The sequence below is a fragment of the Microtus pennsylvanicus genome, chromosome 11 (genome assembly GCF_037038515.1).
Source record: "Microtus pennsylvanicus isolate mMicPen1 chromosome 11, mMicPen1.hap1, whole genome shotgun sequence".
Taxonomy (NCBI): Eukaryota; Metazoa; Chordata; class Mammalia; order Rodentia; family Cricetidae; genus Microtus; species Microtus pennsylvanicus.
The window spans coordinates 90008286-90024378 of NC_134589.1; the positions used below are offsets into that span (position 1 = coordinate 90008286).

The 16093-nt window shown below is 54.2% G+C and overlaps 1 protein-coding gene across 4 annotated transcripts in view; it reads right to left on the minus strand.

Moving 5' to 3' along the window:
• Positions 1-475: 475 nt before the first annotated feature.
• Positions 476-16093, minus strand: part of Lmf1 (lipase maturation factor 1) — a 91787-nt gene continuing 76169 nt past the window's right edge. For all 4 annotated transcript variants that reach the window (XM_075941479.1, XM_075941478.1, XM_075941477.1 and 1 more), the window contains 6 exons: positions 15192-15359; positions 5651-5834; positions 5051-5204; positions 4718-4901; positions 4086-4198; positions 476-685 (listed from right to left, as the gene is read on the minus strand). In XM_075941479.1, coding sequence (XP_075797594.1) covers positions 499-685; positions 4086-4198; positions 4718-4901; positions 5051-5204; positions 5651-5834; positions 15192-15359 — 990 coding nt within the window. In that variant the 3' untranslated portion in view covers positions 476-498. The remainder of the gene's footprint in view (positions 686-4085; positions 4199-4717; positions 4902-5050; positions 5205-5650; positions 5835-15191; positions 15360-16093) is intronic.

The window sequence follows — 16093 nt, forward strand, 5'->3', positions numbered from 1 at the left end:
TGCCACACTAGAGAGAGAGAGAGAGAGAGAGAGAGAGAGAGAGAGAGAGAGAGAGAGAGAGAGAGAGAGAGCGCACTGGCTACTGGCCTGACTATGAGCATACGGTCGGGTTAGGTGAGAACTAGCCTCTAGCTCAGGGAATCTGAGGACTTCTGAGGACTCCTAGGGTTTACCAACCTATGGGGTTGCTATCATAGCTCAGACTAAGAAAAGTTCCCCAAGTGACTGTCATCTAGATATGGGCAGTGGCCTCCTGTGATGGTGGAGGGGTGTCCATGTGACCCCGCTGTGTGGCCATATGCAGGGCATGGGGGTGATGAGGCTTCTCTGTAACAGAGAAGGGATAGCAAGGTGACGGGGACAGAGGCAGGAGGCTGGCAGTTACCGAAGCACAATCTTTTTCAATTCTCTTCTTGGCAGGACCAATGGGCTCTGTGTGGGACCCATGGTCACAGCAGAAAGTACAGGCAGGAAAGCAGTTAGTCTCTGGTCTTTATTTCAGGATGTCTCTGGATGGGGTTTTGGCAGCGGCCACTTCCGAGTCCTAAAGAAGTCTTTCAGATCCTCAAGGTGGAGTGGCGGGAAGTAGGGACCAATTCGCTTGCGTATCCACCACTTGCCCTGGGCAGCGTGCTGGCCACTGGGGAGGCTGAACCGGTAACGGTAATGTTCTCCTCGGATCCACCTGCGGGGAAAATGTGTCAGCCTGCTGTCTCTTTGCCACCCCCCAGACTCCTCACGGCCCCTGAATCCCAGAAGGCAGGCCTAGAAACCTACAATCCTTGGGTGGAGCCCCATCAGCCTCACAATCAAAATGTTCCCAGGCCTGTTACAAATCTTGACTGGGCTCCAGTGATGGCACAGAGCCTACCCTGGGACTTGAGGGAGACCCTAGGTGATGCCCTGTCTCCATGATTCACCCTCTCCAACTCGTGCTACTAGGGTGTGCACAGGGCACCGCAAGCCTTGTGAGGGGACCAGGGTGTGGGTCTCAAGGCACCGCTGGTTCTGGTGGGACAGCCATCCTTCCTCTGGTGTGCAAACCTGGGTGGAAAAGGGTTCCTGATGATGTCAGTGTCAGCCATGCTGGACTCCACAGGTGGGCACGGAGAGGTTAAGGCTGTGTCTTGGAGATGGCCACAAAGTCCCTCTTCTCCTGAATCTGGGGTCCTGACCCCTTATTTCACAAGGTTGGGGAGACTGGGGATACACAGAGCCTCTGGGAAAGTCACTGTTGTGCGATCATGTCATCTTCTCTGAATTGGCCTTCTTGCTTTCATTTTCTTCTCAAGATACAGTCGAAGGTCTAGGGTTGCAGGGCCTGGACATTAGTTACAGCCAAAGGGGGTGTGGTGTGTTGGGGGGAGTCCTGGGACAGGGCTCAGGTGCCCAGGGTTGGGCACGGGAAGCTAGGGAAGAGTCAGGGCCTTATGCTTTCCCTGACAGGTCTGTGAGGGTACGGAGGAGGACTGATGCCACCCGTGGAATGTTCTAGAACATGACTGTGCTGGTTGGTTGTTATCAGTGTGACACAAACTAGAGCCACCTGGGAAGAGGGAGCATCAGCTTCAGAACAGCCTCTATTAGTGACCTACAGGTTGTCGGTCTGTGGGGTGGTCCTGGGTTGTGGAAGAAAGCAAACTAAGCAAGCGATGGACAGCAAGCCTGTGAGCAGCATCTCTGTGGTTTCTGCAGAGGCCGGAAGAGGGTGTTGGGTCCCCTGGAACCTGAGTTACAGGCAGTTGTGAGTTGCTGGATGTAGGTGCTGGGAACCAAACTTGGGTCCTCTGGAGGGGCAGGCAGTGCTCTTAACTGCTGAGCCATCTCTCTAGCCCCTATTTTCTCTCATTAATTTTATGAGTATGAATGTTTTGCCTGTAAGTGTATACATGCACCACATGTGTGCCTGATGCCAGTGGAGGTCAGACAAGGGTGCTGGATCCCTTGAACTGGAGTTACAGATGGTTGTGAGGCTCAAAGTTGGGTTCTCTGCAAGAGTAGCCAGTGCTCTGAACCACTGAGCCATCTCTTCAGCCTCCTTTTTTTTTTTTTTTAAGTGATCCTTTTAGAGGGCTGGGGACATAGATCAGCAGGTATAGTGTGTGATCCCTAGAAACCACATTAGAAAAAGAAAGCTGAGCGTAGTGATGGATGTTTGTAACCTCAGCGCTGGGAGGTGGGAAAAGGACAATCTCTGAGGCTCTCTGGCTAGCCAGCCTCCTTGAGTTGGTGAGATCTGGATCGCAGTGTCCTCTGACCCTCAGTGGCAAGGTGGTTGCTCTGGTTCTGACTGCTCAGTCCCTTCGCTGTCTACAGTTTCTCCACATCTCTTGTGCCTGATCTGCATCTCTCCAAGATTTACCATCTGGGGTTCCCTTTGTTTACTGACTTCCAGGTCTGTGTCTTTTGGCAACTTTGGGAAATCTTCACTAATGCCTTCCCAGACCCAAGTGAACTCTTTCCCTGGGGGCAGCCACCCACCCTGGATCTTGTCGTGGTCCTCGGCCCACGCTCTACGCTGGCCCTCAGCTGGTTGCCTACACAGGGTCACCACCGACTCCTCCTTCATATCCCATTTCTTCCTCCCCTCTTCCGGTGCTTTACCCCAGGGACTACTTTTCCATCCTGAGTCTCCCCTGTTCTCCCTCTGTCGTGTTTCTTTGCTGACTCTTCTTGTGAGTGTTGTGTTTATAATCACCTCACGATTGCTGTGGGGAGAGTCAGCTGTTGAATCCGCTGACTGTTTATTCCTGATCGGTTCAATGTCTTCCTGGTTCTCAGTGTGCTCTTAACAGTTTGGGTGCTGGGATTCCAGATCACTTTCGACCCTTCTGTTGCACTGATTCTTCTAACTCCATGCTGGAAGTCCTGATTTTTTTTACCTTGCATCCTGGCACTGCCAGGCAAAGGTGGCAATCGAAGGCCCCCACTGATGACACGAAACCAAGCTGTCACTGCTTGCTGTGGTGAGCATCTGGGTCACCACAGGGCCGTCCAGCAGCTCAGTGAGTGACCTCTCCTGCTCTTCCTGCTAGGTGGGACCATCTGCTGGGTGGCTTTGGCTGGAGCCAAACGGTCTTGCTATAGCTTCTATCTCGCCAGCGGCTCCTTTTAGGGCATCTGCTGCTGCTGCTTCATCTCCACAGACAGGAAGCAAGACACGCTGGTGCTATCTTAAGGTTGATCCTCCCACTATGGCGACTCCAGAGTCGCCCACCCGTTCAGAACATCACAGCTGGCCGTGGGGTGAGGCTGAGGTCGCATTCAGCTCTGCCACCAAGCAGAGTGTGATGACGGCCCCTCTGCTGGGCCATGCTCTGTGGCATTTGCTGTATTTCAGCTTGCACATATATTAATAGTGACCAACAATTCACTACTGATTCACGCAAGAGGCAGCCGGGTCCGCATCTTCATATCCACAGATTGGCCTGTAGGCTTTGTCTCCACAAGGTACACCAGACCACATCCTCAGAGTCTCCCACTGGATCAGGAGACTTCATCTGAAGCCTCAGCCTTCCACCTAATCCAAGACGGTAGCCCTGAGGCTGGTCAGTGAAAAACTCTCCAGAGTCAGGAAGGACACAGCTCTGTGTCAGAGCCATTTGGCCACCAGCAAATCTGGGGATGTCTCCTGTGTATCCACTTCAGTGTGTGCCTAGTTCAGGTCTCCTGGTGGCTGCAGGGTGCTGGGTAGAGGGCAGGGAGGCAGGTGGTCCCTGGGGAGGGATGTCCCTACATCCTCAGTGCTACAGTAGGCAGTGTGGGAAGGCACTTGGCTGGCTCCCTTGCCTGGGATGCCACACTTGCAGCTGCTCACGGCCCCTCAGCACCCCTCCTGACAGCCCTGACAGCTGTGAGCAGTCCCAGGTGCAGCTGTCCTGAGACTTCTCCAGGGAGAGACAGGAACGTGTTTTCTGTCAGCATCAATGGTGGGCAGGACACAGGAGAGGGATGGGGCCAGGGCTGCTCAGTCCCCTAGTCTCTGGCTGTGACTGAATTCCACATTATGTATCAGGGTGCCCAACTTAGGCACTAGTGAACACTACCCACTGACCACAGGCTGAAGTGAATAAGGAGACTCTTACCTGGGGGGAGCCTTGCCCTCGAACGGGTTGAGGGCGAGCAGGGACAGGGCCTCGGCGTCACCAGCTAGGAGCTTCCCTGCTAGGTGGATGATCCACTCGTTCTGCTCATAGGTCTGAAAGGACAGTGTTCATGAGGTCGGAGTAGGGGCACAGCCACCCCTCAGCAACCTGGCACCTGCCCCGGTGTAGTCGCTACCTGGACACTCTGAACATCACCCACTTCCCTGAGCTCCACAGTCTGGCATGGTCAGGTGGGCCAGGGTTGGGTTTCCTCTGAGGGCCCACACGCCAATCTTCCAGAACTGCCTGCTTCATGTTCTTCGTGGGGTCTCACCTGAGGATCACTCATTTACAAACCAGCCCTCAGCTGTGTTTTCTACCTGGCTACTTGTCCTGGCCTTAGGTGTGAATGGCCTGGGCCTTGTGGGGAGAGGAGCTATCTGCAGGAACTTTCACCACGCAGGTCTAGGTCAAAGCAAGGCCTGTTCAGTGCCTTGGGTGGGATGCACCTCCAAGGAGAGGTCCCCTTCTCTGTGAACCTTTTGGTAGGAGTCTGAGCACACACGCAGGGCTTGTCCGTGGACAAAGGGGAGTTTGTGCCAGGTCAGAGCATCATGGTGGGACATTATTACCTGGAAAGCTGCAAACCACATCAGCCAGTCCAGGCGGTAGTGGTATGGAGAGATAAGGCATGGCCGCCTCCAGAGGTCTCCTGGCTTACACTTGAACTCATAGTCCTCCCACACTGCGTCGGGCGCACTGGCATTAGGGCTGGCTGTGCCCTGTAGGATCACTTCAGTCCGTTCCTTGGTGATACTGGGGGAGATGAAGAAGGTCAGCGAGACCACAGTATCTACCTTCCCCCAGCAGGAGAGGGGGATGCCATGCGCCCATGCCTCCCAAAAGTGAGCCAGGATGGACAGGAGGGCAGAGCCCAGTGCCCCAGCCAGGATGCTGGCCCATACCTTCCAAAGGCCCCGTAGGTGTTGACAATCCTGAGTGGGTTGAAGGAGGTGTTCATGACCTGCCTGGAGCTTAGCAGGTTGATGACCACAGGCACGCTGAGCCAGGCCACCAGGATGCCCAGGGAGAAGTTGACCACTTGCCGTACCATGCAGCCTAGTCCAAAGGTGGGGGTGGGGGGCAGGGTGGTCCTCATCAGCCAGGCTCCCAACCTCATGGCAAAGCCGTGCTATCCCTTCAGGAAACCTTGGCTGCTATTCCGCCACCTCAGCTCAGGAAGGCCTAGAGACATACCCAGCTGGCCACGAAAGCCACGGGCCGAGAAAGGTGTCCTGAGCCACAGCCCCTTGTGCTTGAGCCAAGAGCACCCCCTGAAGTCAGTCAGGAGGATGAAGCGTGACTGTCCATGCAGGGGGCCCTGGAAGTTGGCCAAAGGGCCAACCGTCCTGGTAAAGGTAGGCAGCAGATGTTCTCCCCGGGGCCTACGGTACCCACCCTTATTTTCCTGAGTGCTGTTGAGCTGGGGGGTACCCAACCTGCCTACATATTCATGAGACACTAGGCATGAGGGTCATGGGGCTAGCTGGTCCTGGTCCACCTACCGTATCTTGGCTTGGACTGGACCCCTTGTGTTTCTTCCTTTTGCATCTTTAGGACTTGGTTCTTTAAGCCTCGAGGTCCTGAGGGAAACAGGAATCCCAGAGCTGCATCGTCAAAACAGGCAAGGCTGGGCACGATGGTGAGCCAATTCAGGAAGCTCAGGTTCCCACTGATGATGAGGATCACCTGTGGGCGGAGACTGCACTGTAGTATGCCTGGGAGCCGGGCCTGCCATCCTCCATGTGTCTGTGCTGGGTGCCCGCATTTCAGTAGCCCAGCACAGGCTCCAGGGGGGGCTTCTGAGCCCCTCTTGCTGTTCTCTTGGCTAGGGGGTGGGATCCTAGGTCCTCTCTAAATTTGCAGGTGCCGCTGAGGCCCCAGGTACAGAAACCCACACAGGAATTGGCAAGCCCAGGAAAGGCTAGGGTTGGGGGATGGATTGACCTATTTCTGTGGTGGCCTGAGAACCCTGGGCTTCCCGGGATATACCACGGTGGCAGCTCTGGCTAAGGTACGGCTAATGGTAGGCACTGAGGTACAGACTTTGCCTGGAGGTGATGAGAACCCAGGGGGAACTGGAGTTCATAGGAGACACCAGAGCGACCTATGACCTAGGGATGAAGATAGTGACCACCATGGATGCCCTTGAGACCTGGAGGACAGTGGCAGCTGGCCAGGAGTCATGGCTGAGAAAGGTTTACACCTGGGTAGGTACTTTAGTCAGACACCCCTACCCCGAAGGCGAGCACCCCTCACACTGATGATCCTGGGCTCTGCCAAGTTCACAGAATGAGAGCTACAGGGTGGCTTCTAGGATACTGTGGAGGGTCACCCGATAGGGACAACATCTATCTCAGAGTCCTTGCTTGTGCTCCTGCAGTGGACATGACCTGTGCCGGGTCCTGAGGCAGGCCTGTGGTGACTCCCTGACTACTCTGCAGGATGGCCGCAGGGTTTCACACTCTTACAAGTGGAGCCCAAGGCTGCTGCTCAGGGTTAATATATGGTGCTGCCTCCTGGCTGGGAGTCTCAGGTGAGGGCCTACATTGATCAAATGCTGCTCGGCATCTCACTCGCCTCTCTCCCTGAACACTGGGTGCCTCCTACTGAGCATGAGTGCTTTCCTAGCATCTCCTGCTGGCTACACCCCAACTCATGCCCTGCCCCCTCTTTGATTGGATGGTTGGGGGGTTTACATTTTCACAGGTCACAGCCGGTGCCTCCTGTCCCACCTGAGAAGTCCCTGCCCACGCCACAGTGAGACGTCTATGAGCACAGGGCCAGTTGCTTCTTCCCTCCCTTTTAGATATCCACTGTGGATGGACGTGACCTAGCAGCTAGACCGGCAGGTTCTTTTTAGGTCTAGTATGACCCGGGGGCAAAGAGATGAGGGGGCTGAGGGAATCCCAGATAGGAAGGTGGCAGAGAAGGCAGCTCTGACTTCCCAGCGCTGGAGGGGATGTGAGAGGCTGGTTGAAGCAAGCTTGGGGAGCCCAGGGGCGAGAGAAAGACTTGGGAGAGCTCCTGACCCCCACACCAGTAGGATCAGGAGCGGTCCCAGGGCTGTAGATTGTTATCGGATGATGGCACAACAAAGCGGAACAGCTCGGAGTCCAAGCTCCCTTGTACCAAGGGATGCAGGTGTGGGTTCCCTAGGGTGCTGGAAGGCCATTTAGGTGCTGTGCAAGACCTCTCAGCATCCCTGTCTGTTCCTAGATGCTGTACCAGCTCTTCCGGTTGCCCTCTGTGGCTGGCCTGGTGTGCAGAATAATACCTTACTGGATAGCTGGACATTGCTTCCATATAGGTCTGTCCCTTCTTGAGGGCCTACATAAGAACCCAAGTGGTCCCAACTCCATCCCCTCAGTCTATGTGGTCTGCTCCATCTGGGAATCTGCACAATCTAGCACCCAGATGTGTGCTGTTCCTTCCCCTCAGCAGAAGTCTGAGAAATGCATTGTTTCCAAACACCTCACACACAGAAGGGCCATCACAGGTGATCGTCCCACCCTGCCAGGGCTGCAGAGCTCCCAGGAGTCCAGCCCATGATTTCCCAGGTTAGCCTCCATGGTCTAACCTGCACCTGTGGCTTTCTGTGCTTCTGTGATCTGTGCATGTATTGTTCCCAACAACGGGAATTTGAGGGGCTTACTCTGCTTTATGTGGTCAGGGTTGCCAATGTAGCTGCATCCCACGGCTCTGCCCTCTCCCGCTCAGCATCTGCTCTGTTCCTGAGCTGGGGAGTCTGCCTGCCCCCCTCTCACATGTTCAAGGTATTCCACTTAAAATGTCATCCTGTCCACTCGAAACTGAGTCCTAGAGTAGGGACCATGACCAGATCAGTCTCTCAAGTCCTCCTAGCTGGTGACAACAATGAATGCAGATAAAGAAGCTCAGGAAATCATGACCAGGACAGACTTGAAGAAACACACAGGTCCTGCCCAGTTTCCAAAAGCAGGACAAGAGTGACTGTCAACTGCACATCATATACAGGAGCAGGGACAGAGGTGATGGCCATCTGGAGTGACGTGTGATAGAGAGCAGGGGAAGGACACCTTTCTGAGGTGACAGGGAAGCTGTCAAGCAGCTAGGTGTGGTGGTGCATGTCCCAGAACTCAGAAATGGAGGCAGGAGGGCTGCAAGTTTGAGCCTAGCCTCAGCTACATCATGAAGCCTATCTTGGGGATGGTGGGCAACCTCTGGGAAGAACTAGAAACCTAGTGCAATGGAAACTCTCAGGAATCGATGAGGGTGACCTAGCTAATACCCCTGGTCACGGGGGACATGGAGCCTGAATTGGCCATCACCTGGAAGTCCAGGCAAGATTTCCAGTGGAGGGATTGGGACACCAACCCAGCCACAAAACCTTGGTCCGACAATTTATCCTGCCTTCAAGATGTGCCCGTAAAGGCGGCGCACAGCCTGTGGGAATGGCCAACAAAGGACTGGACCAGCTTGAGAGGAAGCTCACTCCTGAGGGCCAGGAAACAGGCAGGGCAGGCCAGAGACCTAGGACAGAACCAAATGTGACTGCAAAAAATAAAAAAGTCAACGAAAGGATCCTGATGATATTCTGCTATACTCAGACTGGTGTCTGGCCCAGCTGTCATCAGAGGGACCTCACCAGCAACTGACGGGAACAGATGCAGAGACCACAGCCAAACACCAGGCAGGGCTTGGGGAATCCTGTAGAAGACAGGGAGGGAGGACTGGAGGAGCCCAAGGGGTCAAGGACACCATGAGAAAACCCACAGAATCAACTAAGCTCCTAGGGGCTCACAGAGACTGAACCCACAACCAGGGAGCCTGCATGGTATTGACCTAGGCCCTCTGCATATATGTTACTGTTGTGCAACTTGGTCTTCTTGTGGGACTCCTAACAGTGGGAGCAGGGGCTGTCTCTGACTCTGTGGCAGGTTTTTGGGACCCTTTCCACCTAGCAGATTGCCTTGTCCAGACTTCATCAGTGCCTAGTCTCACTGTAACTTGATATACCATGGCTGGTTGATATCCATGGGAAGCCCACTGTTTTCTGAAGAGAAATGAAGGAGAAGGAAAGGATTTGGGGGCAGGGCTGACAGGAGAAGGGGGGGTTAAAAATAAACAAATAAATAGATACAAAAAGCGAGAGCTGGGTGTGGTGTGGGGTATGGAGAGGCAGAGGCAGGCGGAGCTTTGAGTCTGAGGTCAGCCGGCTCTCCAAAGTGACAGAAGCCCATCAAGAGAACTCCAACAAATCTAAAAAACAAAACAAAACGCTCTCCAGATAAACCTGATTCCTGTGTAAGCTTGGAGCTACCCAGTGCAGAGCGCTAAAAAGGTGAAATGTGCATTAATATTCAGGTCTTTGGGGTTTGGAGGACCAGCTCAGTGGTAAAGAATACTTGCTGGCCTTGTAAAGGACCCAACTTCTCTCCAGCAGCCACATGATGCGGCTTAAAATCCCCCGTGACTCCCGTTCCAGGGACCCGATGTCCTGTGCTGGCCTGTGCAGCCCTTTCACATACACATGCACACCCTCACATACGTGTTAAAAAGTCTTTAAGAATTTAAGTCATTAAAATTCCTTATAATACTAAAAAATGAATATAAAAATTAGCCAGCAACACAGAACTTTTTAGCTTTGAGACAGGGTCTCTGGGCCCAGGTTGTCCTCAAACTCCCAACCCTCCTGTGCCAGCTCCAGAGTGCCAGGATTACAGCTGTGTGCTGCATGCCTGCCTTAGAACTGACTTCTGATATAACAGAACAATCATCCCATGTGGGAGCCCAACTGCGCTGAAACACATCTAGCCGGCTGATGAAGCATTGTTTCTGGGGTGTCTGTGCAGGTCCAGAAGGAAGACTGGAAAACCTTAGAAATGCCAGCCATAGTTATGACTGCCCTGCCCAGTGCACCGTCTATCAATCCCCCCCCCGACACACACTAAGGTCTGGAAAGAGCAAAAGTGTCCAGGAAGGGCATCACTCCTCTCTCTGAGCTGGACGTCTACCTCCTCCTGCTCTGGCCTGCGGCGGTTCTTGGTCCATGGATGAAGCCAAGGTGAAGACTACTGGCTTCCATCCATAGCTCTTGGTCCTTGAGTTTGGGCTGGGACCAACGAGCTTTCTTGGGTTCCCAAGCTTGCAGGTGGAAGATCCTAAGACTTCCCACGGTGCACAGGCTGAGTAGCCACTCCCCTCTAATCTGTGTGCTCTGTAGGCTTCTCCTCCAGGGACCAAATCTGTGGTGGAAATGTGTAAACTGCCATGACTCCTGTGCCCAGCATGTACACGGCCCTTACATTCATGTCCTTCCATCCCTGCACCCGGAACCTCCTCCTTAGCTTTCAGGGGCAGGTGGCAGCCTCATTCCTTCTTTTCCCAATCATGGTTATGTTTATGGAAAGCAAGGCATGGAGAAGTACTGTTGGGGTTCTCGGTGTGTCCCAAGACACTGCTCAGTGCTGCTCGGGAAGGGCCTCAGGAGGAACCCAGCTACTGCAGAGGGCTCAGGGCATCCCTTTGGGCTGCAGTTTTGGAACCTGTAGTCTTGAAGGCTCTAGTCAGCACCTTCCTGGAGAGACACTGGATCACATGACAGATGGTGACTTTGGATCCTTACCAGTCACTGCTCTCCTTCTGCCTACAGACACCTTCTCAGCCAATTCAAAGTGTCTCTAGCTCCCAAGCAGAGAGGCTGCAACTCAACACCTCGCGGTGGTGAGGCTATGGCTGACCACTCTGCTGAGATGACATGCCCGCCTGTTGCAGACACTTGTCTGGTGAGGCTGGGGTGATGTCCTGTGGTCATGAGCCAGGGGTCAGTCCCCATGGGCAGACTCAGCTGTACTGCTGATGACCTAGAACCCTGCATGGCATGAGGCCTCCTCAGCTGTACTGCTGATGACCTAGAACCCTGTATGGCATGAGGCCTCCTCAGCTGTACTGCTGATGACCTAGAACCCTGTATGGCATGAGGCCTCCTCAGCTGTACTGCTGATGACCTAGAACCCTGCATGGCATGAGGCCTCCTCAGCTGTACTGCTGATGACCTAGAACCCTGTATGGCATGAGGCCTCCTCAGCTGTACTGCTGATGACCTAGAACCCTGTATGGCATGAGGCCTCCTCAGCTGTCTGGCAGCTGTGCTAATACATCTGGGGAACTCTGAATGACACAGACCCACCCTAGAACTCATGGCCTTGGGGTGGAGGGCAGCAACTTAAGGACGGAAGGGTTTGTCTCACAGTTTAAGGGCACACAGTCCATCATGGAGGTAAAGCAAGGTAGTTGGAACTTGAGGTGGCTGGGCACATTAGACCTGCAGTCAGGAAGCCGAGAGAGATTGAATGCAGGTGCTCACTCTCTTTTCTCCCTCTTCCTAATCCATTCAGTATGGGGATGGTATGACCCACGTTCAGAGTGGTGGTTTTCCCTCCTCAGTAACCCTCTCCGAAATACCCTCACAGACACGCCAAGGTGCTGACACAGGTGAACCGTCACCGGGTGACATCCTGTTTCTAACAAAGCACTGTGGAGAGCCTGTGACACTTTGCCCAGGTGGACAGATGAGGGCTGTGCTCAGGGGGGTCAGGCCCACGCGGCCCCCACAGCTCAGGATCCCCTCCCCGCACAGCCTGTTTGTTGGGTAAGACTGGGATTCATCATGCAGCACATGGTCTGAGTGCTCCAAAGGGATCTTATCTCTCTTGTTTTCCTTCTAGCATCACCGCAGCCATCCCCTCAGAGGGAAATGAATCTCGTCACAGCCCATCTGTGTTTACCCCTGGCTGGTAGGGTCCTCAAGGAACTCTCAGTGTGCTCTGCAGATGACCGGCTTGGAGCACGGCCGGGCGAGGCTTGGGACGGCAGAGGAAGATGAACGTGTGTTGGTGGAATTCGGCCCCAGAGAGGCTCTAGCAGATGTTCCAGGCAGATGCAACATGACCCCGAAAGGAAGAGGGGGGATTTCTGGATGTCCCTGCTGGACTTACAGTTACCACAGAGGACATAGGCCTGCAGGCAGGCTTCCCACAGGGGAGACAGGAGCTTGAGAGGACCTTCCGGAGGACATGTATGTGGTCACAGGGAACTTCCACAGAAGACATGCACAGGGACCTTCACAGAGGGCAGGTATGTGCTCCCAAGGCATCTGGGTAACCCCAAGTGACCTTAGCAGAGGAATCAACCTCAAAGCTGCCTCCCAAGACCCTCTCTTGCCTTCTCTCCACAGAGTCTCAGGTCCAACCCCACCTCCTTCTTGTTCCTTGGTGGGGACTGATACCATGGTGGGCCTCGGAGATGTCCTGACCTAGCTCAGCAGCGGAGGCTGACCATACCGCCCCTTCCGGGGTCATCCCCTCAGAGCTCTTCAGCTCTTCCCACGTGGATCCTGCGGCCTTGCAGGGATCCTAGGAGCAGCTGTGTAAACCGAGTGTGGGAGGAAGTGAGTGAACTCAGACTCTGCCTGGCCCACAGGAAGGAACACAGGAACCAATGGGTCAGGACACAGTGCAGCTCCACACCAGGCTCTTCTCAGACGCCCCAGAATGGCGGGTGCTGGGGGCTGGCACTGCACTCTCGACACCTTCCACGGGGGCTCTTGGGATGGTAAAGGCCACACCTGCTGACCCTGATCCTATACTCAACTCTGCCTGGGGGACGTCAGACCAGTCCTGGGGAAAAGCCCTAGCCCTGGATAGCTCCATTTCTTCTGGACGTGGTGTGACCAGTTCATGTTCTCCACCGTGGGAGTCAGGTGGAAGCTGCTGGCCAGGGATCCCCTCATGACAGAGCAAATGCTGGGAATTCCCGGCTGCCTCTGCAAGGACTACAAGGAGTTAACAGAGGCTCAAGGCTGCTGGCAGCTCTTGGAGGGTGTGGTGTAGGCTTCTTCATTTTCTAGGGTGTCCCACGTGGGGGTTTCTGGGAGATGCTTGCTGTACAGCTCCTTGTACACAGGAAGAGGAGACTCCTGAACCCCAGGATACCCCAGAACCCAAGGTGTCTGCTTTGTCCAGATGAGGACTCTTGCTACGTGTCTCTGGTATCTGTGTAGCTGAGGCACTGCAGGCAGCCATTCCCAACATCATGGCAGCCCTGGTCTCTGCAAAACTCCCCCGTGTTTAGTGTGGAATGCATGTGCCTGCCCTGACCCTTATACTCCCTGAGGCTCTGGGTATTATTGTGGAAGGCTCAGTCTAGGCACCAACTTCCTCACTAGGCCATGCTGGCCCAGGAGCATCCTCATTACCCTCTCCAACCTTACACATGGGCCAGGACAAGAGGGCAGAGACACTCCCAAGCTACGGCTCTTCCTCAATGTCTGGTCCATCCAGCTGGATGGTCTTGCTCCTCAGGCAAGGTGGGGTCTGGGAGCCAGTAGTCATCTCAAGACTGGAACTGCCTGTGGCCTCCAGAAGATGTGTGGGAAATAGGCACTCCAGGCAAATCTAAGCTCTGAAGAGATATGAGGAGTTACACCATAGGGAGGAGCCTGGGACATATGACTGAGAGAAGCTCGGGAAGCCTGAAGACCAGGGGTCAGGGGAGAGGAGGATGAAGCAGTGCTCCCATGACTCTCAGGGTGGGAAGAGGTCTGCACGACAATGACATTCTCCATTGTCCAAACCCAAAGAATACTCTGCGGCCTTTGGTGAGTCATGCGTCATGATGGCACCTCCACCTTGTACCCAACAGTGGGAAGTGCTCATAGTGGGGATGTGGGGCACAAAGGAATTTTCTAGAGCATCCTGATTAAAAGACAAAACAAAAAGGAGCCAGTATGTTAGAGCACTAGAGCTCGTGAACAGGTAGTGGCCAGAGATGATGGAGCAGCCAAAGGTCACTGCGGCAGAGGTGCCAGTGAGACTCAAACACCTGCTCCCCGTCAGTCCTGATTTAAACAGAGCTCTGCACGGAAAGAAGGGACATGAGAGAGACAGGCTCAGGGACCCAAACTTTGCACCGAGGAGAACATGATGTCCCCTCTCCCCTCTGCACTAATAAATCTGAAAACAGCTGAAGCTGACATATTTATTTCCAGGAAGATGCTGACTGTCAAAGCTGCTTCAAAAAGGGTGTCCCACAGCCACAGTCCGCACCATGGCAAAGCTCTCAAAGCTCTGCGCAGAAGCACACCCAGCATTGCCCAGGCTCCTGAGTACAGGCTGCCTGGGTCTCCGTGGACCCTTCAGAGAGAGCAGACAGTCTTCCGAGCCCAGACAGGGAATCCACACTAGGCCCACATTACGCTGGAAAACTACAGACAGGTCTCTCTCACTGACAACCATGCAAAATCTAAAACAAAACATTGGCAAATTAGCCCCAGCAATATATTAAAATATCTACAGCATGACCAAACTGAGTTTATTCTAGAATATGAAACTAGCTCAACCGGAGCAGCGGTAATGTAATTCACCTCATTAACATATTGAAGGGGAAAACCCTGTGACCCTCTCCTGACTGATGGTCAACATTCATTCATGACTGAAAACAGAAAACTAAAACCACAAGGTGAGCCTGGCCTGGTGGTGCAGGACTATCATCCCAGCTGCCGGGAGGGCTGAGGAAGGAGCACAAGCTCAAGGGCACAGACAACTTCCTGAGACCCTGACTCCAAAGACATCAGCCCTCAGGAAGTAGAGGCTGAGGGACCACAAGTTCCAGGACAGTCAGGGCCACATGGCAAGACCCTGTCTTAAGCAACTTACCCAATTCCTAGTAGACTGATGTCTATGTAGAGCAAGACACCTAACATTCTAGGGTTGGATCCAAGAACACAGGGCGTGTCTGTGTGGAGCAGAGGGGTGCCTGAGCAAGGTTTGTGTCTCTCCCTGCAGGCAGCTCCCTGAGGGCAACCAGACACCACCATGGGCTCATGGAAGCTGGGAAGGGGACCCTGGAATCCAGCCTGGATCAGATGCAGTGGGGCTCCTGCAGGGGGTGAGATGGAGCTGATGAAGCCGCTCCCCTGGGTGCTAATTCAGAAATGACGAGACAGGCTCTTGTCTTCTGTAGACACACGGGGACCCCAAGTGGTGGCACCCTGGCACAGCCTACCTGGAAAAGGATCTGCAGCACCCCGTGAAGAATGCACATCCGGCGCCCGAGGAACACGAAGAAAGGCACGACGAGTTCCAGGAAGTGGTTGCTGAGTGTCTCAAAGTGATGGAACCACCAGGGTGACCTGTGCAGGTAGTAGGCCATCGGGTTGGGCACTGGCTGGGTCTGTGGGGACAAAAAGAGGCTTTTGAGTTACCACCTTGGCTGACGAGGGTGGTACTGCCCTGGCTATGAAGAAGCCATCTGTTCTCTAGCCCTGTGCATTTGCAACTGGCCGAGCCCATCGGGGCTGGAGGACTTCTGTGGGCAGGCTATTTTTGAAGCAAAAGCGAAGTTTTTTTTTTTTTTTTTTGTTCTGTTTTAAACCCTCATTATCTATAGGCAAAAGCATACACTATCCCTGAAGGAAAAATCTTTAAAGACTTGTGAACAGATGAAGAATCTAAAGATGTAAGAACCAGCCTGCTGCCCCTAAACACCAGTGGAATTGTGGGTGGCGGCTGCCTGGGGCTCATGGCTCACTGAGTTGCCAGTGGCCTGCCACCCAGTACTCACAGCCCACTGCCAGGCTCTATGGCCCCTAGGATCCCTTTTACCCCTCAGGGGATCCCGCAGACCCATGCGGGCCTGTTCCACAGGAAATGGGTTTGAGCATAGGGAACTGGAGTCGGGGATAAGGGTCACAGGAGCAGTGGCCCTGGAAACAGGAGCAGGAGGTACAAGGAGGCAGAGAAGGGGCTGCCATGGTGCTCAGAGGACAGAGCTTGGTACTCTGCTGCTTCTTAGGCATGGTCCCCTCAGGATTTCACCTGGGCCATGGAGCACTTAAGGAGCCCACTTGTCAGCTCACCCCATCTTCATAGGTGTGGAGCCCCTCCCAGAAGGACCCTACAAGTGCC